Source organism: Brachyhypopomus gauderio, chromosome 2 (assembly GCF_052324685.1).
Source record: "Brachyhypopomus gauderio isolate BG-103 chromosome 2, BGAUD_0.2, whole genome shotgun sequence".
Classification (NCBI taxonomy): Eukaryota; Metazoa; Chordata; class Actinopteri; order Gymnotiformes; family Hypopomidae; genus Brachyhypopomus; species Brachyhypopomus gauderio.
In genome coordinates, this window is record NC_135212.1 from 29920519 (window position 1) to 29946058 (window position 25540).

Consider the following 25540-nt stretch of genomic DNA (forward strand, 5'->3'; position numbering starts at 1 on the left):
CTACCTGTATTACCTGTAACTACAGATTGACAATGAATCAAAATTTGGAATGGTGATTTTTAATCACCATGGTGATTTTCATACATAACTAATTTTGAACATTTTGCAATTGAATTAATATACTGTTTTTAACCTATATACTGTTTTAAGTGAGTTTTTAAAAATAATATTAAATTTTTTTCATTTTTAACCTTTTTGTGTAGCTGCGTCCTGTCTCCGGTACAAATCTGTTTTTCTGAATAAAAAATAACTAATAATATTGAAAATTCTTAAAACACAAGCTCATTACACAAAATTTATTTTTAGAACTAGTATAACTGCATACCGATTTTCAGCCATCTACACGCAACTGTTCACTAGAAATCCTGTTCTGAACACACCGTGTTTACACCATGTAGTTTACACGTGCAGCTTGACTCCCCCTTAAAATTGTCCTTTTAAAAAGTCTACAAAGTAAGATGACCATGCTTTGTCACCTAAAATTCATTTACTATCAAAGCATCAGTATCACACTTTCAAACAGCATATGGAATGTTGGTAAATACCTTTATTTGCTTGCTCACAACATCTTATAAAAATGCGTAATCCCCTCCTTTGCTGAGAACGACAATGCTCGACCTAGCAATGACATTGCAGTGTCGTTTTACGTAATCTGTTCTCGAATTGCAAAGCTACATCTGTTTACTTTTGAATTCTGTAGTTTTTATTGGTCTGGAGGGTGGTGGTGGTGGTTTTGAAAGACAGCTCTTCACACCTCTGCCTGACTATGTGTAAAGGGAAAGGGAATGACATATGCAACACCACAAGCCATATCAGTTGTAAACATACTAATCTAAGGTAAGCTAAACTAGATTAGATTAGATTAGATTCAACTTTATTGTCATTACACATGTACAAGTACAATGCAACGAAATGTAGTTTAGCATCTAACCAGAAGTGCAATAAAGTAGCAAGTGCAAAATGTACAATATATATAATCTACATAGATTTACAGATTATAGAATTTGGTATATATTATATAAACTATTTTGAAAACAGAATTTGGTGTGAATGTGTTGAGGTTCTATAGACATAATATAGATGGGTATTTAACAATATAGACATGATATACAGATGGAATAATTACAGGAATATGTATATGTATATTACATGTATGTACAGAATATAAGAATTATGAATAAAATACAATTATTACAATGTTGTAAAAGGTGCATCAAGTACAGAGGAGTAGTGCAAGCAAATTCAGCAACCAGATGTGTGTGCATGTATACTTGGGAGTGTAATAGTCCATATAGAATATTGATGTGTGTGTATGTTAGTTGTGAGCAGAGTTCAGTAACGAGACAGCTCTGGGGAAAAAGCTGTTCCTCATTCTGGTTGTCCTGGTCCGGAGGCTCCTGAAGCGCCTGCCCGAGGGCAAGAGAGCAAAAAGCGTGTGAGCAGGGTGAGAGGAGTCCTTAAGAATACTTTTAGCTCATCGCAGAGAGCGTTTCTTTTGGATATCCTCAGCTGATGGAAGTGCAGTCCATGTTAGACTCTGTTTGGCTAAACTGAAGCAGTCGTAGATTATTTTGGTAGTGAATATTTTGGTTGCATATAATTTTAGACTTTCTAGAAATAGAAAAGGTTTAGTTTAGCTGGAGTTTGGTGAGTTGTTTGGGCAGAATGCTAAACCGGAAGTTAGCTAAGGGAGCTACGAAGGACGCAGTTGCATTTGTGAGCATGAATAAACAGTTGTGAATAAGAGAGTGCATACTAAATATTAGAATATAAGCAGTATTAGAACATTTAAGTACTTTTTAAGTAAGTATCCTCATTTAAGTAGTATCCTCAGCGTCGTTTACCCTCTTGGCATGGTTAGCTTAGCAAGCCTCTTGGAAGCTATATCATCTTTTGGCCAATTAATAATGAAGCTATAGGTAATGAACTTGCTGGACTTTCTGTAAGATATCCAACATTATTATTTTGTTATAGTAAAAAATTAAATGTTGCATGGTCTTGATGTATTGTGACCATCTTGTATAAGGATGTGGCACATTTGGTGTCACCCTGTATTTTGCAACATCCATGTGTACTTCAGTTTGAAGCCCAGTTCATCTAAGGAAAGGCTTCCCAGCAGTGTCTTAACTGATTTTTGAAATTTGGACAAAGACCTCAATTCTTGTCTCATAACACTAAAACTATATGCCACTTTCTGGGCAGTGTGTTGGTGATATGATGCAGCTTCTATTTCCCCACAATTGATCCAATATTGCTCACCAAGATTTCCAAAACTTGGAATTAATGTGGTCTCTTATTCAGAAAAGGTGAACTTTTTATTGATTTACTGTATGTACTAGTGTTGCACGGTATACCGATACTAGAGTAGTATCGCGATACTTCGTCATTAAAAACGGTACTATACCCAGTTTGCTTAGTATCGGTGCTATAGGACTAAGTGCGCCGCAGCGCAATGAACAGTCATGTTTGTAGGGTTCATACACCAACAATGTGGAATTAAAGCACGTCACTTTCAAGGTCCATTTCAATATTTCCCAGCACGTTAAACTTTAGTTAAATATTTATACATATACTCGAAATTATTCGCTTTTTTATCACATTATTTAATGGTTGTTTATTTTCAAAACGCCCAATTTTAAAGTCTTCACGTTCTCTCATGTTTCGTCCTGGAATTACAAGAGGCTCGTATTTGTTAACGTAATACAAGAGAACGGTTCAGTCAGACAGCTATTTGTTTCAAGCATTTTCAAGCACGCGGACAAGGTGTGCTGACTCGCGCGCTACGGTTACTCGCGAAAGCTTAAACCTAGCTTAACACAACAAATCTGGCCAAACACCTGAAGGCACGCATATTTGTACAAAACATTCCAAGAGGTTGGTGATTATTCCCATTTCTAGTATTATAGCATACAAAATTATGTGTCCGATTATGGTATCCTAGCAAATGTCATATTCTTGGTTTAAGAGCCGTTAAGTGCGACAGCATACTGGGAGAAAAAAAGAGTGATCGTACTACAATGGATCAATCATCTATGAATACTGAACTCTAATACTGAAGTTTTAGTTACTTAAAGAGTTAAAGTTGTTTAAAGTATACTTAAAATACACTTTTTGCACTAGCCTTTTTTAACTTCTAAATGTGAATTCCAGAGTGCACTACTATTATTTATGTTAATTTATATTAATGTGCAATTATTAATTTTTCTGTTTTAATGTAATAGGGACTACACCTTTTATTTATTTGACATTTGTGAAACAAAATACAATATTCATTTGTTTGTTTATAAAAATAAATAAAAAGCCTTTAAAACGGAAATGAGCACAGTATCTGACTTTGGTATCGAAAATCGTATCGAATTTCAATACTTTTTAAAGTATCGTATCGAAGTTGTAATTCTTAGTATCGTGACAACACTAGTATGTACCGATGTATAGTGGCCAACATCTTGGTGTGGCACTTTGGAGAGGCCTTGGACACCTAGTAGACAATACTGTGGAGCTCTTCAGTACTTCCATGTATATGCTCAATATTGTTTATTTTGTCATACAACACCCTGTTAAATGAGAAAAAGCAGAGCATGGCAGATTTTACATCACCAGTGTACAATTACAGTTTAAAACCCCAAAATCCCTCAAAATTATTTTTTAAATACACTTTTTTTCTGTATTAGAGTCTCTCATGGAGCCACAATTATGGAAATATAAGCCTGCAGGTGAATCAATATGTTGGCCAACTGTCTCCTTGAGTCCTGAATAATCATTTTCCTATATGAACAACTTGAGATAACAACTAGTGTTAAAGTGTATTAATACAAATTGTTTAAAAATAATCTAAAAATGGCCACTGCACAAAGGGGTTTCAATTTCATTTTGTAGTAAGTTCATTAATGTTGTCTCTGTGTAACTGTGAGATTTTAGATTTTTACTGATTCTAGTCCTAGGTGATTTTTCGTCCCATGCATGATCATAGGAGTGTATGTTTTAGTGCGACTGCCTGTGTGTGAAATGTAAATAAGAGAACCTATTCTTGTTGCTGCCTCTCAGGACTGCTGCTGCCATACACATAATCAAATGGTCTCCTGATGGGGAGTACTTCGCCACAGTGGGGAAGGTAATGCCTGCACACAAACACACACCTCTTGTATTAGTACTGCAGTAAAACTTCTTATCATATCGCTCAGGTCTGATAATTATGATTAGCAAGTAGGGCTGGGTATCGATTCAAATTCCAAGAATCGATCCGATTCCGATTCTAAAGATTAAGAATCGATTTATTTCGATTTAATCCGATTTAATCGTTTCGATCCGATTCGATCCAATTCGAGGTTTAGTGTTATTAAAAATGTATTTGAGCTGTTTCCTGACTATGTACAGAAGCAACATGTTAAAACTAGTATTATATCGATATTAATCAGCAAATAGTTACTGGTAGTTGGTAGTTACTGATGGCTGGAAGACTGGTGAAAAGGGTCATCATAAATCTACCTTCAAGAAAGGTAATCCAGGACAATAAACAGAGGACATCTTTGAGGTGTCTGCAACAGTGGACTCCTACTGGGACACTAACCAGTGCATTATTATTATGATTGAAATAATTAAGAATTCACCCAAAAGCTGTTGCTACCAAATGCATTTTTATTTTAAAAGTGCTCACACTTAATAAACTGAAAGTATAAAATGTAAACGTGTATTTTTCTTTAAAGTGCGAATATAAGAACAGAACTGTCATGTTACGGTCCCCGACCCCTCCAATTTGGGCGTGTGTTAACGTTGTCTGCGTCTGTAGATCTCCGTGGGTGCGGGTGCGTCTTGTGATGATCCGTCTCACCTCGTGGGGTTTGTGTGTTCGCACAACGTCCGGTGCTCGTCGTTGTTTGAGTCGCACACGTTCTATGTAAACGTGTTTTATGTGCGCTGTCTGCGCTTAGGTAAATGTAATAAACGTAACGATTTGGAAAGTGCAAAGGATTCTGTCTCGTCCATCGCCTTGCGCCCAACGTTACAAGAACATTTTTAACTTTTTTAAACTGTAAAAACACTGGGTAAACTGTCAGTGACATGGACTAACTGTAAATAGTCACTGACACTGGATAAACTGTCCTTCTGCTTTTACATTGCCGATTTGACTATCGTCGTTACCGGCACTGTCCGACGCCATGTTGTTTTACAGTTAGTTAGACCGAGCACGCCTGCGTGAATTCAGTGACAAGGCGGGGGTAAAAGTTCACTAAAAAATCGATCTTTGGACGTACGAATCGATTATCAGATCATCATATGCGAATCGATTCTGAATCGGAAAATCGATTTTTTCAACACAGGCCTATTAGCAAGACACATGCACAATGCATGCGCATGAGCTGTGCAAAGAAGATTAAGAATAATTTGGCTGTGGGAACTGGGAATGCTGCAGGGCCATGTGCAGAGTAGTGATTCGTCTGGATGACGCACACTCTTGCGCTCTTGGGAGTTTTCAAAGTCAAAATAAAATCTCTTTGGCAGTAGATCTTAAAAGAAATCTACTCCTGTAGCTCAACCTGGTAGAGCAGGTAGGTCAAGGTGCTATCGGCACCAGGGTCTTTGCTTTTCAGAGAGCATGGGTGCGCGCGCGCGCACACACACACACGCACACACACTTTAATACTGATACATTTTGTAAGAGCATTTGGAGCATTTGAAAATGTAAAAATAATAATGCTGTTTAATTAAATCTTCAATCCCTTTTGGTTAGTGCTTGATGGAACTATGTTTTCCTGTAGTAATTGCATTACATTGAAGCAATGAAATATGGTAAGCTCATTTGGAAGTGATTTTGTTTGCACATCCTTTCTGGCAAATTTTCTCCAGGTTCAGATTTGTTTAATGATGATTCGGGACTGCAATTTTCAAATAGTGCTGCAACTTGTAATGACTCTGTCACTGTAGAACATTTATGTTAAGTCAGTGAGTTCTGTATTGCTTTGTACTTGGAATCATTGTCCTCTTGAAATGTGGAGTTTGTCCCAAACATTAGTTTTTTTATAGACTAAAGTCGACTGTTTTGCTGTCTCCCTGTATTTTGCACCACCCATCTGTACTTCAGTTTGAAGCCCAGTTCCTCTGAGGAAAAGTATCCCAGCAGTGTTCCCTACACCATCACTTCACTGTTGGGATCGTGTTTGTGGAGGAATGAGCAGCATTACATCTGCACCACACACAGCTTTTTGAAATTTGGCCAAAAACCTCAATTCTTGTCTCATAACACCAAAACTATATGCCACTTTCTCGCATATACTGAGATTTCCAAAACTTGGAATTAATGTGGTCTCTTATTCAGAAAAGGTGAACTTTTTTATTGATTTACTGATTCATAAGAAATTGCATGTCCTTGTTAGGGCAGCTAAAACATTTGAAGAAAAATAGGATGTTAAAATGAAAACCCCCTTGTTTCCTCTTCTGCTTCTGCCCAGACACTGAGTACTTGCATCTCTGATCTTAAACTGTGGCTGCACCAAAACTACCTCAAACTCAATGCCGATAAAACTGAGGGCTTGGTAGGCTCAAAATCACTACTTCCTGATATCCCTAACATCACCGTCAATGTCGATGGTGCTTCCATTAAGCCTTCTCATACTCATACTTCTTCTCAAAGAACCTTAATTGTCTATTCGAATCAACACTTAGTTTTGAAGCTCACATTAAATTCGTAACTAAAATAGCGTTCCGCCACCTGCGCAATATTGCTCGCCTTCGCCCCATCCTTAGTGATGACGATGCCAAAATGCTCGTTCACGACTTCATCTGTTAACATCTCGATTACTGCAATTCATCCAGAACTCTGCAGCTCCTGTCCTCACGTCTTCTAAGCACTCTGCGCACAATAGATGCTGACATGGCCAGTGATGGCAACCTATGAACTGGCTGTCATGGGACCTCAGTACATACTCTTTTTATATCAGCTCAAATGTTTTCACTTTTATTTATTTCTATTGCACAAATTCAAAAATAGGTTAAACATTTGTGAAGAGTACATTTAAACCATGTTCCAAATTATTTTGCAAGTGATATTTTTCTCAGATTTTCCTAAAAGGTCAATGCAAATGATGGTCAGTATAATTTTTATGTCATGAACCAATAAAATATAAATACGATTTTATTGAACAAACCTCCCAAAGATAACGTTTTCAAAAACTCAAAATGCACTGTTCCAGATGATGCACAACAGAGTTTCAAAACATTGTAAAGAACTGCAAATGGTAATTCTTTGAATTTGCAGCATTAAGTGGTCACATTTACTACAATTAAAAGCTATCTCAATCAAAAACATCTTAACAGGCCAAGTTACATGTTAACATAGGACCCTTTCTGTGATATCACCTTCACAATTATTGCATTCATTGAACTTGAGTTTTTGGAGAGTTTCTGTTTGAATTTCTTTGCAAGATGTCAGAATAATAATAATAGTAATAATAATAATACATTTTATTTATAGGCGCCTTTCACGACTCTCAAGGTCACCGTACATAAAAGAATAAAATCAAAGCAAAGAACATAAACAACAACAAACAAACTAGAAAAAGCAGGGAGCAGAATAGAGACTATATGCAGTCCTAAACAGGTGTGTTTTGAGGCGTGATTTAAAAACGTCCAAGGAATCAATATTTCGGATGTCCGGTGGAAGATAGTTCCAGAGACGGGGAGCTGAGCGACTGAAAGCTCTTAGCCCCATGGTGCTCAAACGGGCCAGGGGAACAGTGAGACTGATAGACAAGGAGGATCTGAGAGTGCGGCTGGGTCTGTTAATGTGTAGGAGCTCAGTGAGATATGGAGGGGCAAGGTGATGGATAGCCTTAAATGTGAGAAGTAGAAGTTTATAATCAATGCGAGATTTAACAGGGAGCCACTGAAGCTGCTGAAGAACAGGACTAATGTGATGAAAGGATGGTGTTCTAGATATGACACGGGCAGCAGCATTCTGAACCAGTTGAAGCTTATAGAGGGATTTGAGGGGGAGACCGAACAAAAGAGAATTACAATAGTCCAGGCGGGAAGTGACCAGGGAATTAACCAAGATGGCAGTATTGTCAGGAGTGAGAGAGGGACGGAGACGGTTAATGTGACAGAGATAAAAGTATGCAGACCGATTGATGTTATTTATATGGGTTTGGAAAGACAGAGTGCTATCAAGGACGACACCCAGACTCCCAGAATAGCCTCCCAGAGATGTTTTGATGTGAACTGTGTCCCACCCTCATAGATCTTTTGCTTGAGGATACTCCAACTGTTCTCAATAGGGTTGAGGTTTTCATTCAGGGGAGGATGGTGGCTAAACCATGAGAGTTTCTCTCCTTTTATGCCCATAGCAGCCAATGACACAGAGGTATTCTTTGCAGCATGAGATGATGCATTTTCATGCAGGAAGATGATTTTACTACGGAAGGCACGGCTCTTCTTTTGTACCATGGAGGAAAGTGATCAGTCAGAAAGTCTATATACTTTGCCGAGGTAATTTTCACATCTTCCGGGACCCTAAAGGATTCCAGCCCACATGATTCTGCCACCTCCTTGCTGATGTCACAGCCTTGTTGGGATGCAGCCTTGTTGGGCTATTCACCAACCATCCACTGCACAGCATTCATCAGTGAACAAAACTGTTTGAAAATTAGTTTTCATGTATATCTGTGCCAACTGTAACCATTTCTGCTTGTGAGCACTGGTTAGGGGGCCACATAGTAGATTTATGCACATTGCTTGAAACCTGTGACCTGTTTAATAATGTGGAACATCCTTACCTTTCATTTGGCTCACCTGGCAAACTAATTATCACAGGTCTCTGAGATTAATTTCAGTGATCCAAAGAGTCCTGAGACACAAAGCCATCCATTAATTTAATTGGAAAAGAAACAATTCTGTCTTTATACATGGTGTAAACCTATATGACCGCCACAGACCTTCATGGACATACATTTAGACCATTGAGACCTTTCTCTATATATTTCTTCTCATTGTTTTTTCTCTATCTCCTCATCCGTTTCATTTTTTTTCTGTGTTATTTCACGTTCCTTTCTCAGGACGACTGTTTGTTGAAGGTGTGGTACCCAACCACAGGATGGAAGTCTGCGATGGTTGTCTCTGAAGTGCTGGAGAGGAGAGCTCCCCTGGTACATTTCTCCTTTGTGTACCTGGCCCACCCTCGCACTGTTACAGGCTTTTCCTGGAGGAAGACCAGCAAATACATGCCCAGGTGCGTATGGCTCATTGCTGCCCTCTATCATGGCATTGCTCTCTCACCATTGTCTTTCATGTTTTTATTCAGAGACTTGCATTAGTTTGCATTAATTGTCTAACAAACAAAAATGGAAATTGTTTCTTAGGGTTCACACATGTAGTGTGAGAAACCTATTGTAATTGCTCAGATCTTTAGGGTTCACACACAGTGTGGGAAACCTATGTAATTCTTAGGACATTTAGGGTTCACACACACAGTGTGGGAAACCTGTTGTAATTGCTAAATGTTTCTTATTAGGGTTCCAAGCACCAGAGGTGCTGAAACCCTATTGTAATTGTTCTGATTCTTATTATTTTTCTCCGCTATAGCGCATACCTACAGTCATGGCCAAAACACTGCAAATATTGACTTGCTGCATTAACTCATTCTAACTGTCAATAAAAGCTGTTGTTACTCATAATATGATTTGCAATTATATTTCTGTATGTGAAAATACATCTGATAAACACACATAAAAACCAGAGGGCAGCAGATCATGTGAAAATATAATATTTGTGTCATTCTCAAAACTTTTGGCCATGACTGTGCACCGTATGTCATAAACAAAAAATTCCAAATTCATCTGATCAGGCATCTTCCATTCTACAAAAAAGAAAATAGAACCCATAAGCTCAGCCCACTTAGGCCCCGTCCACATGACGCCGGAGGTTTTTAAAAACGGAGGTTTTTGTCTCCGTTTTAGCCTACCGTCCACACGACGCCGGAGGTTTTTAAAAACGGAGGTTTTTGTCTCCGTTTTCAAAAATATCTCCGTCCACACGACACCGGAGGTTTTTAAAAAACGGAGGTTTTGTCTCTGTTTTAGCCTCCCGTCCACACGAAAACGGAGGTTTTTGAAAACGCCTTCCAAGGTGGAGACTTTTGAAAACTCCGGTCTCGGCGTATTCGTGTGGACGGGGAAAACGCATGTTTAGGAAAACGCTGACGTCACATAGTGAGTCTGCGCATGTCTTTTTTTGTTTACATTCGCTCAGCTTGTTCAGCATGGATACGCAGCTGATATGCAGCCGTGAAACGCTGCAATTAACATGCCAGCCCAGTAGAGGGCGATCGTACTTCCCACAGAATGACATCAAAACACTATCGTCTAGCCCCCTATCGTCGCTTGCTGCTATATTGTTTGCTTGTTTTTGTATATTTTTTGGACTTGTGTGGCTCAGTAAGGGTGCTTTTGTGGGTCTTACTGTGGTTGTGTTTGTGGGTCTCAGTATGGGTGCTTTTGTTGGTCTCAGTATGGCTGTGTTTGTGGGTCTCAGTATGGTTGTGTTTGTGGGTCTCAGTATGGGTGGTTTGCAAGGATATTTATCCTTGTCTTTGTTGTGTTTGTGTTTTTGTACTTTTGCATGCTGGACCTGTGAATTTAACTGAATGTGTGGGTGTGTGCGCTTGCAGGGGCTCAGTGTGTAACGTGTTGCTGACCTCATGTGTGGACGGAATCTGTCGCTTGTGGAGCGAGACCCTTTTGCCTGAAGACAGCCTGCTAGGGGGACAGATCACAGAGAACAGCACCAGCTTCAGCTCCTCTCTGCCCTGCAGCAGCCAGAAGGACAAGATCCAGCATGCCCTGGAGGTGAGGGTGCAGAGCCTCCTTCTGCGCACACACACACACACACACACACACACACACACAGACAGATACTTCCTCAAGACATACCATGCATTCCAGTGGGAAGGCAGCATTTCTGGGTGGCCTTGTCATGTTCCTGAGATCATGGCTCTCCAATTAATGAGACATCTCATTAGTTTGGTTCAATTTGGAAGACTGATTTCTTAGACAGTTATAGATTGACATAATTCAACACTATAAGAGTACCGTCTCAAAAGCAGCAATTGTAGCTTCAGTTTCCTGTTCTTAGCTGACAGGAGTGACACCTGGTGTGGTCTTCTGCTGCCTGTAGCCCATCTGCCTCAAGGTTCGACATGTTTTGTGTTCTGCATGCCTCAGTTGTAACAACTGGTTATTATTACTGTTGCCGTTCTATCAGCTCGAATCAGTCTGATGATTCTCCTCTGACCTCTGGCATCAACAAGGCATTTGCACCCACAGAACTGCTGCTCACTGGAAATTTTCTCTTTTTCAGACCATTCTCTATAAACTCTGTAAATACTACAGATCTACTGGGATTTTCATGCACAATTTAGATTTACAGTTTGTGAAATACTCAGACCTGCCCTTCTGGCATCACCAGCCATTTTATATTCAAAGTCACTTAAATCTCCTTTCTTTCCCATTCTGATGCTCGGTTTGAATTGCAGCGGATCGTTTTGGCCATGTCTACATGCCTAAATGCATTGAGTTGCTGATTCAACATTTGGGTTAATGAATGAGCAGTTGGACAGGTGTACATACGGACATGTGAAGGGACAGGATGTAAAATACGGACATGTCCCGGGAAATACGGACGTTTGGTCACCCTATCGTGCTAGAAATACATTTAGCAGCTAAGTTATCATTACTGACCTGCGCGTTAGCCCCAACATGTTTTGCGTTGAGGTGGTAACGAAGGGTGGAAGTGCTCCTGTGATAAGCGAACTCCTTCCTGCATAAAGTGCAAATAACACTATTTGTGTTTGTACTTCCATTTGGAAGTTTCTTATATTTAAATTTCCCATCCACAAGCGTAGCCTTTTCAGTCACCTCCTCATGCTCATCTTATTGTGCGTCCATATAATCTGTATGTCTGGAACTCGTGCACTGAGAAACATTCCACAGTGCAAAAGTGTCTCATGTGTTAAATGCGTTAAAATGCGTTAATTTTCCTGTAATTAATTAATCGAAATTAACGCATTAAAGTCCCACCACTTATTTATATATATATATATATATATATATATATATATATATATATATATATATATATATATATATATATATATATATATATATATATATGGCTGGGTATCGATTCAAATTCCAAGAATCGATCCGATTCTGAAGATTAAGAATCGATTTATTTTGATTTAATCCGATTCGATCCAATTCGGGGTTTAGTGTTATTAAAAATGTATTTGAGCTGTTTCCTGACTATGTACAGAAGCAACATATATCCTACATATATATTATATCGATATTAATCAGCAAATAGTTACTGGTAGTTGGTAGTTACTGATGGCTGGAAGACTGGTGAAAAGGGTCATCATAAATCTACCTTCAAGAAAGGTAATCCAGGACAAAGAACAGAGGACATCTTTGAGGTGTCTATATCTGCAACAGTGGACTCCTACTGGGACACTAACCAGTGCATTATTATTATGATTGAAATAATTAAGAATTCACCCAAAAGCTGTTGCTACCAAATGCATTTTTATTTTAAAAGTGCTCACACTTAATAAATTGAAAGTATAAAATGTAAACGTGTATTTTTCTTTAAAGTGCGAATATAAGAACAGAACTGTCACGTTACAGTCCCCGACCCCTCCCTTTTGGGCGTGTGTTAACGTTGTCTGCGTCTAATCGTCTGTCGTCTCCGTGGGTGCGGGTGCGTCTTGTGATAAGTCTCACCCAGAGACCGTATATACAGTCACTGGTCTCACCTGTGGCTCGTCTCGTCATCACTGGGGGTTTGTGTGGTTTGTCTATTTAATGTGCGTTCGCGCAGCGTCCTGTGCTCGTCTTGTTTGAGTCACACATGTTCTATGTAAACGTGTTTTATGTGTGCTGTCTGCGCTTCGGTAAATGTAATAAACGTAACGATTTGGAAAGTCCAAAGGATTCTGTGTCCATCGCCTTGCGCCCAACGTTACAAGAACATTTCCAACTTTTTTAAACTGTAAAAACACTGGGTAAACTGTCAGTGACATGGACTAACTGTAAATAGTCACTGACACTGGATAAACTGTCCTTCTGTTTTTAGATTGCCGATTTGACTATCGTCGTTACCGTCACTGTCCGACGCCATGTTGTTTTACAGTTAGTTAGACCGAGCGCGCCTGCGTGAATTCAGTGACGAGGCAGGGGTAAAAGTTCACAAAAAAATCGATCTTTGGACGTACGAATCGATTATCAGATCATCATATGCGAATCGATTCTGAATCGGAAAATCGATTTTTTCAACACAGGCCTATATATATATATATATATATATATATATATATATATATATATATATATATATATATATATATATATATATATATATATATGTGATACTGTTATCGGGCGATATAAAAATTATCGCCATTAATCTATTCTTAAAGTTGGGTTGGAAGCTAGGTCAAAATAGGTAAGCAAACTATGATGACTTTCACCTTGATACTTTAGCTCGGCTGTATTCCTAACCAAATTGCACAGTAGGGGGCGAGAACGAGTTTTCAAACCTGTGAATTACCACCCACAACAAATCACACGTGTGCTTACATGAATGCAGCCATGAAGCGGCCAGTTTTGCTTCATGGAAAATTCATTTTTAAGAAGCTTCCTAATGGAGACATTGACAAGACTAAAGTTGTTTGCACCTTATGCAATGCGGAATTAGTTTATTGTAGGAGTTCTACCAGTCTGAAGTACCATTTAAACACAAAGCACCCATTTGCTAATGCTGCTGACGCTGGGTACTAAATGTTGGTTTACATTTCAAATCTCATGTTTAACTGAATAAACATGTTATCAGCCCCTTTTAATGTACAGTATGTAGGCTTACAAATTCATGTTTGACTGAATATGCCCTCTTAAAGTATGTAGGCATACAGTACTATTTTCATGTTTAACTGAAAAAACCGTTGAACACGTAGCCTACATTTTATTGAGCATGTTTTTTTTCTTCAAGTATCAAAGAACCGCTTTCTCATTGATGCATTTTGGAAACAGGAGATGAGCCCCTGGTCTAATGCACCCTCTGTATTAAGAAACCCTATCTCAATGACTGACTTTTAGTCATTACTTGGGTAGCACACACATTCTGAATGAGCCATTTTAATCTAGATTATTCTAGATTAATTTCAAGATTTCAGTGAGATTAATCTAGATTAAAAAAAATTAATCTATGCCCACCCCTAATATATATACATATTTTACATCGATTACTGTGGAACAACATTTTGTGTGTACATTTGTGTGCAGTCCATTCACCACCTGAAACAGCTAAGGCGGGGTCGAAGGAGATCGTCCGCTCTGGTGGCCCACACGGAGCTACTGCCCAATCAACTCGGCTCACATGACACACACCGGCACATCACACACCATGCCAATGCCCTGTGTCACTTTCACATCTCTGCCAGTATCAACCCCAGTACAGGTACACACACACCCTCACCATACCAGTGCCCTGTGTCATTTGCACTTCTCAGTCAGTATCAGCCCCAGTTCAGGTACACACACACACACACCCGTCATTATCAGTAGCATGTTTCCTTTCCTCGCGTCAGACATCCCAGCAGCCCTGGCAGGGTCAGGCCTCTTCTCCTCTGGCGATGGCAGCGGGGGTTTTGTGGTGCACTGGCTGAACAATAAAGACCTGAGCTTCACTTCCTCCATGGACCAGTTCATGCAGCAGCTGCGCAAGCTCTCTGAGCAGCCCCTGGAGCACACCACCGAAGACCTCAGACAGGATGGCCCAGCCAAGTTTGACTTCGGTATACGCAAACACACATTCACCTACACTTACACCAGCACAGCATATAGGGCCACACTCAGGTAAATGGGTATCCCCATGATTAACGTCAGGACATTGTTGCTCAAAATTATAAATAATCTTTTTGAGAACTATTACTAATAACTTGCCTCATATTTTAATTATACATTTTTTTGTATTAGTAGCTACTAGCTCTAATAATACAGTATCTGATTCAGATGGTATATCACACATTCTAAAACTTTTACAGCATTACAACCCATTGTTTGGGACAGTTTGCCATAGGACCCCGTGACCGTAACTTCACAACCTGACCATCGCACTAGAGTGTGTTAGTAAGGCTGTCTGTCCTACTTCAGATCTGGATGAGATGTCTGACAAGGCGTCGTCAGAGCACGAGGAAGCTGAGCTGGAGAGCAGCACGAAGGCCTCGTCTCCAGGCTCCAGTGGCAGTCTGCCCCCCCCCTCCATCCTCTTGGACCGCAAGATGGAGGCACTCACGCTGGAGTGGAACAAGAATCCTGACATGTTGTTCACCATCCACCCTGCCGACGGCTCCTTCCTTGTCTGGCATGTCAAGTACCTAGACGAGTATATTCCTGGAATCTTTCGCCAAGTCCAGGTGAGGGCGGCGGGGACATGAGACACGGGCTCTCAGGGTCATGGGGAGACAAGTTCATGAAGACAATTTGGGAGAGACAAGCATGAAGCTGGAGTGTCCTGGAGCCCCATGTCTCTGCTCCTGTAATCCTAGAATGTTTACAAGGAGTTGAGATGTAGTAGGGAACTGGTACAGTATTTAAAAAGATCATTTGGTGTGCTAACAATATTTAAGTCCTGCCTTTACAGAGGCAAATAAGAATATACAGCATCAGTCCAAATATAAAGCCACAGGAAATTTCATGAAACCATAGCAATACAGTGCAGCTGCAATCAACAGGAAGCCAAGTAATTAAAGAGCATGATGACATGCCTGTGACATATAAATAGGCTCCATGGTGTAGGACTCACTACTTTTTTAGTTTTGTGGTCCTTGAGCAGGTTGAATTACAACAACGTTGTCATAGCTGCAGGTTAACCATTGAGGGATCTGATTAATGAAACTTGAATGAAGGAACATTTAGGAAGGTAATGTCAAACAATAGGCTATTATTTAAAGGCACAAGATAGACTTGAATGACTACAGGAAGACAATACAGCTGAATCTCACACCTGATTCAGATGCAGAGATCTCTCAGCTTACAGACTTGGGCAAATATATTCAAATAAACCAATAAGGGATTTTCAGTTTGAGTTGGACAGGAGGATGAAAGGTCTCCCAACCCAGCTATGCATATCACACAAGTCCCTTTATTCCTGGAAGTGTAATAGTTTGTTGACTATTGCAACCACCAGTATTCAAAAAGTTTGATTTCCTCTTCAAACTAGCCATATTCACGTCTGCCACCTATTGAAAAGCCACTGTCTGCCCATGCTAAAATAAATAGATCTAAATGTATTTATATAGCGCTTTTTACAACAGTTGTTGTCACAAAGCAGCTTTAGAAGTGTCCGAGTCCAAGCCCCCAGTGAGCAAACTCCATAAGAGCATGAGGAAGAAACCTTGAGATGGACCAAGACTCAGTGGGGGAACCCATCCTCCTCTGACCAACGCCAGTCACCATGACAACAATAGTTAAAATAATTGTAATGACATCATGATAACAATAATTGAGTTACATAAACAAAGAAGTTATGGGAATGATAAATTATTCTAATCTTTGTGTATATTTATATACATGTGTTCTCTATATAATTCTTATTCTTAAGAGTCCTAGACTTCTTGATGGTCAGTAATAGTAATCCAGGGCTGTGGAGATACAGCCATAGTAGGGAGAAATTCATGGTGGTGAGAAAGGCCAGGGCAGTGATCCTTCATAATAATTGAGGCTAGGAGGTGGTTGGCCCAGGGTGGATGGCAGGAAAGGCTTGTTTCTCCATGCCTCAGTATTTCTCAGGTAGGAGGGCAGCCATATGGGAAGAGAGGAACAATTAGCTCTGTATGGGACTATATGTGGGACAGAGGAAATTTAAATTTTTCTGGAGTGTGGCACCAACTGTGTTATTAAATTATTACAGCCTAACTAAAAGGCCAGAATCAGAAAGTAACACAGACTTGGATGCATCGTGAGACGTTGGCATCCACCCACTATCCTATCAACAAACTTGAGTGATCACGTGCAGTGACAGGATGACAGCACTAGCATCCCAGTTTACCATAAAACCCTTTACCCATGAACCCCTGGATCTGCACCTTTCTCTAAGTGGGCATATTAATTACCAAACGCTAAACTAAATAAGTAAGTTTTCAACCTAGACTTAAGGATTGAGACTGTGTCAGAGACAAGGTTATTCCATAGTTCGGGGGGCTTATAAGAAAAGGCTCTTCCCCTTGATGTTACCTTATTAATTATTGGAACTAATAAGAAGCCAGCATTCTGTGATCTTAGTAGACGTGGAGATTCATAATAGGATATAATTTCTTGGTGGTTTTCAGGAGCAAGCCCATGTAGTGCTTTATAGGTTAATAGAAGGATTTAAAAATCCATACCGAATTTAACTGGGAGCCAGTGCAGGGCTGATAAGACTCTGCAGATACGATCAAATTTTCTAGCTCTAGTTAGAACTCTGTCTGCGGCATTTTGAATAAATAAATTGAGTGAATAAATAAATAAATGCTTATTAACTTAAAATGAGTGTTTGCGTTTTCTGCTTATTTGCAGAGGACTTCAGTTTATAGACTTAATGAAGATTCAGCATGTTGCTTGTCAAGGCCAACAATGATATAAAACAAGATGGCTGTCCTTTCTGTGAGGGATCTTGTATAATTTCTCTGTCATATCTGCCCTGTCCCAGGTGGCATTCTCCTCACGGATCCCTGTTGCGTTCCCCACTGGTGACGCCAATTCTCTGAGCAAGAACATAATGATGTACGCCTGCACATTCTATGAAAGGGGCAGTGAGGGTGCTGCAGAGAAGGATGGGAAAGAGTTTGAGGTTCCACAGAGTGCGTCAGCTTCTGCCAACCTCAGCTCCCTCGGCCACTCCCTCGCTGCTGTCATTGGCCCTGCCGTGATGATGGTGTCCAAACACATGGATGGCTCGCTCAACCAATGGGCCGTCACTTTTGCCGAGAAGTCCGGCTTCTCCAATGTGCTGACTGTCTCGCACAAGTTCCGTTACTGTGGACACCGTTTCCATCTCAACGACCTGGCCTGCCACACGGTCCTGCCCCTCCTTTTGACATCATCTCACCACAACGCCCTACTGACTCCGCCCTCAGGCCCTGACAGCAGCGGCATAGACCAGGATGGTGGGACCTTTCGACCCCTTCGGCCAATTAGGGGCTTTCCTCCCAAGCAGATGCGTAATGTTGCCACTCGCACATTCCATGACCCGAAGGCGATCTACAGCGAGCTGATCCTGTGGCGTGTGGACCACATTGGCCCACTGTCCTGTACAGGGGGTGTGTCCGAGCTTGCCCGCATCAACTCTCTTCACACCTCTGCGTTCTCCAACGTCGCCTGGCTGCCCACCCTCGTGCCCAGCTCTGTGCTTGGTGAGGGACATGTTGTTGTTGTTTGTTTGTTTGTTTGTTTGTTCCTTTGCGTGCTTGCAAAATAAAGTCAGGGTCAGATACGGACCAGACAAGGGGCTGCTTAGGCTTCACATGTCTGCCAGTCATAAAGCAGTTTAAACCGAATGCAGCCTAACATTACAATCTGTTGTTTGAAAAGGAAACACTGATAACACCAGTCCTGCTCAGCCACCTACTGTCACTGCTGGAGGCAATTCTGAACACACAGGCATGCACACACACGCACACAAACTAACACACACACACACAATCACACGTATGCTCACACTCATACATGCACTAACACATATTAACACACACACGGAAATGACTCTCACTGTTGGAACTGACTCTTACTATTGGTAGTTGCTAGGTTGGATTCACATTGTATGTGAAGGCCTCGATGTAATAGCCTCATAGTGAATCTTGTTGAAGACCTCTCTCTTTCCCTTTCTCTCTACTCTTTTCTTTCCCTCTCTATCTTTCTCTTCTTTCCTTCCCTTTCACTTCTTTCCCTCTCTCTCTTCTTTTTCTTTCTATTCTATACCTCTCTTTTTCCCTTCTTTCCCTTTTGTTTTGGCCTGTATCTCTTGTTCCCTCCCCCTCCGTCTTTAAGGGACATACTGTAACTCGGCGAGTGCCTGTTTTGTTGCATCGGACGGGATGAACCTGCGGTTGTACCAGGCCGTGGTGGATGCTCGGAAGCTGCTAGATGAACTGTCTGACCCCGAGACCTCTGTGAGTGTCCCACAAGTCCATGGCTACTGAAATCATTATGTGTCTCTCCCTTCAAACTTAAAACTGGTGCACTGTTACACTATCATATTTAAATTGCATAGTTTAAATATGCTGATCAAATAGCTTTTACGTTTTCATAGCCTTTAAAAAAATGTTGGTGCTTTATATGTACCTATAAATTAAATTATATAAAAATATAAATGAGAATTAACTTATAAACCATGTATTTGTTTTAATGAATTAGTTTCAACCACTTTAGTGGTTTATTTAATGTAGGCTCATTTTACACAAGAGTAGTTCCATTCAGTACTGTCCAGTGAGTGTATAGATTTTCTACAGAGCACATCAAAAGGGCTGTCGTATTGGCCATTGCCCTCTATTCATGTATCAGAAGACTGTAGTAGAACTGGTGAATACCTATCATCCAGTATCAAGATATTCTATGTTTGGTCCATCATCCATTGTAATAGCTTTCAGGCAATAATAATTTCAGAGGTGAACAGAAAAGTGTAGTCTCCAAAAGCATGTTTGTGTGTGTGTGCGTGTGTATGTGCAGAAATTGGTGGGCGAGGTGTTCAACATTGTTAGTCAGCAGTCTACTGCTCGACCCGGCTGCATCATTGAATTGGACGCAATCACTAACCAGGTAAGAAGTGTAAGTGTAAGTGTAAGTGTGTGTGTGTGTGTGTGTATGAGAAAGTGTTAAGTTTTTCTTGAGTGTTATGTAGACAGCAAGTGTATTTTGCATACAAATGATTACATAATACAGAGACCCACTGACTCTGACTTTTTTTCAACAAATTATAGACATTTTGTAGGATTAAAGAACATAAGATCGGTTTCCTCAGTGTTTGACTTTCATACAATCTTTCAGCATGACAAAAGCGTTATATACAGAAACACAAATAGGAGGTACAGCTGTGCCCCACCATCCACAGAACTCCACCTATGTCAGATCACTCTGACACAGAAATGCGAGTGATCTTGGCAGAATGATTGTTGCCAGAATGTCTGGTTTGAGTATTTAAGAATTTCAAGGATTAGGGTATTTTCATGCAGTACCATCTGTAGAGTGTACACAGAAAGACTTTATTAGAAAGATCAAAGGAGAAAGGCCAGCTTTGTTTGAGCTGACAGAAAGGTTCTGAAAGTTTAAATAATCACGTTCAACATCAAACCTGGATGGACTACAGCAGCAGCGGGTCACGCCAGGTTCACCGAATAGGAATCCAACACTACAGTGAACGCAAACAGCTGAAGGCTGATATATAGTTCCATGTTCTCATGAGTCTGACTTCTGCTGCAGCATGCAGGTGGTAGGATCTGAATTTGGCATAAAGAACAGGAATCCATTGATCCAGCCTGCCTGGACTTCAGTGGAGGCTGGTGGTGGTGTAATGGAGTTTGGGCAGAGACCCAGGGCGTTTGCTGTGTTTTAGTGTATTTTTACTGGCCACGTTCAGCAATTTTGGTCCACAGTTTATTGTCATGTGACTGCATGATAATGACTCAAAGTGCAAGTAATTCGGCTGAGAAACCATCATCATTCCAGCCAGCAGGTCGCAATGCAGCACCATTGGGATGTAGTAAAACGGGATGTTTGTAGTAGGAATGTGCAAATTTTTGTAGTAAATTGTAGTAGGAATGGGAAAAATTGGCATGTTATCATATCTGCCTCTTAAAGAATGTTTTAGCAGCTTGTGAAGTCCCTGTAGTATTAGTGTGGTAGGGATTAATAAGGACACACTGTGTGCGCACGTGTGTGCGCATATGAATGTATGTATGTATAGATCTGGTGTCCACTCATGACTTTGTTTTCTCTTTTTCTAGTGTGGTTCAACCACACAGCTGCTCCATGTTTTCCAGGAGGATTTCATTTTAGGATACAAACCTCAAGATGACAGCAGTGAGATAAATAACTCTAGCTTCCCTTCTGCTGGAGGTACACTCCTCTCCTCCCCTCCCCTCTCCTCTCCTCCTTGTTCCTTCTCCCCTCCCCTCCCCTCCCCTCTCCTCTCCTTGTCTCTCCTCTCCTCTTATCCCCTCTCCCCTCTCCTCTCCTTGTCTCTCCTCCCCTCTCCCCTCTCCTCTCCTCCTCTCTCCTCTCCTCTCCTCACTGATGTTTCTGTCTGACAGAGTACCGCTCCGCTCCATTCTCTGAGAAGTTCTTCCTGGTCGTGATTGAAAAGGATCAAAATCGCAGCTCTGTGCTGCAGATGTGGCATTTGCATCTGAAGTCGGTGCAGGCGTATGTGGGTGAGTGGACCATGTGCTCAGTTGCCTTAGTAACACTGCATGCCTGGCTCAAAACCAGATCGTTTTGTTTTGTTTTCAGTTTGAAATATAGTACGTCATTTTCCATCTTGGAGGGGTTGAACTCCAAACATAGTGAAGTTTCATTATTTCTGCAGAGCTGTTCTGGAGGTGGAAGGTGTTTCCTTAGTTAATGGTGTAGTAGGTGGAGATGGAACCAATGGCATGACTGTAGCTGTTCCTTAGGAGACATTGTGTTTATGCACATTATGTACATGTGTTTCTTTTAAAGAGCACAAGCTAATTTATTGAGAATGGACTTAATGGTTTTGGTTAATGATGGTTAATTTAGTTAGTAACAAGTCAGACTGTGTTAATGATGGTTCATTTTGTTTGGTTTAGTAACATGTCTGAGTTAATGATGGTTTTAGTGTCGACATGTTAATAAAAGTGTAGTTTAACGTTGGCATGTTGTAATGATGCTTCAGTTTAATGTCTAGATTAGACATTGTCTAGACATTAGATTAATGTTTTGATTAGTCCTGGAGCGGGTTAATGGTAGATTAAACATTTTTAGGGTTGGCACGTATTAATGACCATTTCAATTAGTCTATTGTCAGAGTGCATTGATGATGGTTTTGTTTAGTCTGAAATGTGTTAATGTTTACTGTTGCATGTCATTCACTCAGTTTTGGTTGTATTAAGTTCTCTCTCTGTATTTCTATAGAGGAACCAATGCAGGAGCGGTTCTTTCAGAACCAGCTGACCGTCCCAAACGCTCTCAGTAATCCAGACTCTTCTCCAGACACTCCGGGTCAGAGTCCTCTTCCTCGTTCCTCTTCCTCAGCTAATCTGCAGTCCGCCAGTAAACTCATCCTCAGCTCCAGACTTGTCTACAGCCACAGGCTGGATCTGCCCCCAAATGTGGAAGTCATCCGCGCCACACCTTCTGCAGGTACAGGCCACACCCTCACGGGGCACGTGGGACAGATTAGGATTAGGGTTAGGGTTAGACAGGCCTGTCGTCTTTTACACTCTTATGTTGTGATGCAGTTTATCTCATGGTTTTTTTCACCCTCTAGGTCACCTGAGCTCCTCCTCCATCTATCCTGTCTGCCTGGCGCCCTACCTGATCGTCACCACCTGCTCGGATGGGCGCGTTCGATTCTGGCATTGTGCCGTGGAGACTGAGTCGAGCTCGGAAGAGGCACGCACGTACTGCTGGGAGCCATGGTGTCTTCTTAACGACGAGGAGGACAACAACAGCGCTCTGACAGTTTCTGGGCGTCCCGTCGCCGTCAGCTGCTCCTACACGGGTCGCCTCGCCGTGGCATTCAAGCAGTTGGCGCTTGGCGATGAGGGCAGAGCCTCTAGAGACTTCTCCATGCATGTGTCCATCTACGAGTGCGAGTCGACAGGTGGCTCTGAGTGGGTTCTGGAGCAGACCATCCACCTGGACGACTTTAGCAAGCCTGTGAACACCTTGGACCCAAGAGTAAGTGTGGACAGCAACCTGGTGGTGTACAGCAAGTGCGACCTGTTTGTGAACAAGGACAGCCCCAACATCAAGCATTTTGTGCACCTTGACTGGCTGTCCAAGGAGGACGGGTCACACATCTTGACTGTGGGAGTGGGCTCCAACATCCTTATGTATGGACGCGTCTCTGGCATCGTCTCTGAGCAGACTGGTGGTAAGGATGGCATGGCTGTAATCACCCTTCCACTAGGGGGCAGCGTAAAACAGGGTGTACGTTCGCGCTGGATCTTGCTGCGGGCAGTAGACTTGGTCTCCTCGGTGGATGGGACCCCATCCCTGCCTGTCTCCTTGTCCTGGGTGCGGGATGGAATCCTCGTGGTGGGGATGGACTGCGAGATGCACGTTTATGCACAGTGGTATCAGGACAAAAAGCCCAGTGACATCAACGATGGCGGTCCGTACTCTCCGGACGAAGGCCTGACCGGACGCTGCGCCTTGTTGCCCGCTGAGGCACGCATGCGGTCCAAGAGCATGTTGGAGAGCGGCGGCAGTGGCGTGGACGACGTGTTGCGAGTGCCGGCGGTGATCCAAGACGGCGGGCTGTTTGAGGCAGCCCACTCGCTCTCGCCAACCCTTCCCCAGTACCATCCCACCCAGCTGCTGGAGCTCATGGACCTGGGCAAGGTGCGGTGGGCCAAGGCCATTCTCTCACACCTGGTCAAGTGCATCGCTGGGGAGGTAGCCGTGGTCCGGGATGTGGAGGCGGGCGAGGGTGGTGCTCGGAGACACCTGTCGCGCACCATCAGCGTGACGGGAAGCACCGCCAAGGACACCATTGTAGCAGGACGGGACGGCGGCCGTGACTACACTGAAATCAACTCCATCCCTCCACTCCCACTCTATGCTCTCCTCACTGCCGACCTGGACACCTCTTACAAGGCAGCAGAGGAGGTGGGGAAAGGGGTCAAAGGTCAGGAGCGAGAGGTCCACAAGTCCTCAGACGATCAGTACGCCGACCTGTTCCAGGTGCCTGCCGTCACCACTGACGACTTTATGAGTTTTGCGTCAGAGAAGCCAGAGAAGAAGACGAGGGTGATCAATCTCTCGCAGTACGGCCCCACCCACTTCGGCTCCGAACACGCCCAGGTCCTCTCCTCACACCTTATGCATTCCAGCCTGCCTGGACTCACACGCCTTGAACAGATGTTTCTTGTGGCCCTCGCTGATACCGTGGCGACCACCAGCGCTGAGGTGCGCGGAGGCACTGGTAAGCAGTACGCAGGTGAGTGTGTCAGCTGGACCTGTTCCATGATATTAAAACCACTGCATGGGGACAGTCCAGAGTGCTTACAGTGCTCTCATTTACATGACTCTACTAACCAGTATGTCGAAAAACAAAATTGTAGGCCAATGTCTTATCGAGGCCTCAGTGACAGAACTGCTTAGCATTCTGTTTATATTGTGCAGCCCTCCAAAGGATAAATGCATAAATTAATGGAACAGATAATTCAGTGGTGACTTCAGCATTTGATGTAGTAGTCTTCCTCTCTTTCCTCTTAGCTCTGTTCCTCTCTCTCCATTCTTCTGTATATGACTTTTCATGTATTGTCTTGAATGGCCTTAATGCCCAAGTATCACCATGGTTATCTGACTGCATTGTTTATGCTAGACATGGTACCATTGCCACTAGACTAATTAAACAATGCAGGCCTTTATCGCATTCTCCACTTCTACCTACAGCAGGGGAGCTCAGATCATGTTTATTTAATCTTTTGGCAAAGGTAAACAGCAGATCAGAACGTTCTAGATGCAGATGAAGCAGGCTGGGGAGGTTCAGGGTTACAGCGAGCATGTACGCTTTACTACGCCTGTTCGTAGCCTTCTTGACATGTGCAGAAGCACACGGGATGTTGTACTGGTCTTAAAGACGTGAGCGAAAAGTCGAAAGGTGTCCAACAGTCAAAGTCAAATTTATTTATATAGCGCTTTTCACAACACGCGTTGTCACAAAGCAGCTTTACAATTGTATGGGTCCAGATCCCTAATGAGCAAGCCAAGAGCAACCATGAAACTCATAATGGTGACAGATAGCTAGAATCCCCTGAAACAAGCTCCGCCCTCTCCAACACATGCTTCCACACTATTCAGTAGGTAAAACAGATCAAAACATCAGAAGGGCAAAATTTGGGGCTGGTGTTGGCCTGCGTCTGCCACTTGCACACACACGGTCCTGATTAAAACTGACAATTGCTGTGCTGTATTCGATCCCTAGTACTGTCTACCCGAAGGACTGGAGGGTGATCAGTGCTTTGTGTTTACTTGTCAAAATAGTGGGGAAAAATACACTGGTTGTCTAGTCTGTGAGGTTGTCTTGTGAATTGCAGTGTTTAACTGTACTCCTTAGTTTTGCCAGCTGCAGGTAAAGTCTTTGAGCGTTCACTGTTCTGTCCTGCATATCACTCATGACAAACTGCTTAGGCTTGTGGTGTTTAACATTAGGCTTGTGGTGTTTAGCATTAAGGTTAGCTGTAACTAACACACTACAGCTACTTACATTTTCATAATGGTGTCAAAGAAATTGGCATTGAAATTGAAATTGTTGGATCCTAGCTGGTAATGTG

At 42.0% G+C, this 25540-nt stretch overlaps 1 protein-coding gene across 8 annotated transcripts in view; it reads left to right on the forward strand.

The window, feature by feature from the left end:
- The window catches only part of dmxl2 (Dmx-like 2), an 81701-nt gene that overhangs the window by 21127 nt on the left and 35034 nt on the right, over nt 1-25540 (forward strand). For all 8 annotated transcript variants that reach the window (XM_076993694.1, XM_076993695.1, XM_076993696.1 and 5 more), the window contains exons 6-18: nt 4045-4111; nt 9048-9220; nt 10658-10835; nt 14325-14499; nt 14630-14836; nt 15195-15457; nt 17731-18433; nt 19068-19189; nt 19746-19835; nt 21020-21131; nt 21326-21445; nt 22170-22397; nt 22525-24201. In XM_076993694.1, the coding sequence (XP_076849809.1) occupies nt 4045-4111; nt 9048-9220; nt 10658-10835; nt 14325-14499; nt 14630-14836; nt 15195-15457; nt 17731-18433; nt 19068-19189; nt 19746-19835; nt 21020-21131; nt 21326-21445; nt 22170-22397; nt 22525-24201 (4115 nt within the window). The remainder of the gene's footprint in view (nt 1-4044; nt 4112-9047; nt 9221-10657; nt 10836-14324; nt 14500-14629; nt 14837-15194; nt 15458-17730; nt 18434-19067; nt 19190-19745; nt 19836-21019; nt 21132-21325; nt 21446-22169; nt 22398-22524; nt 24202-25540) is intronic.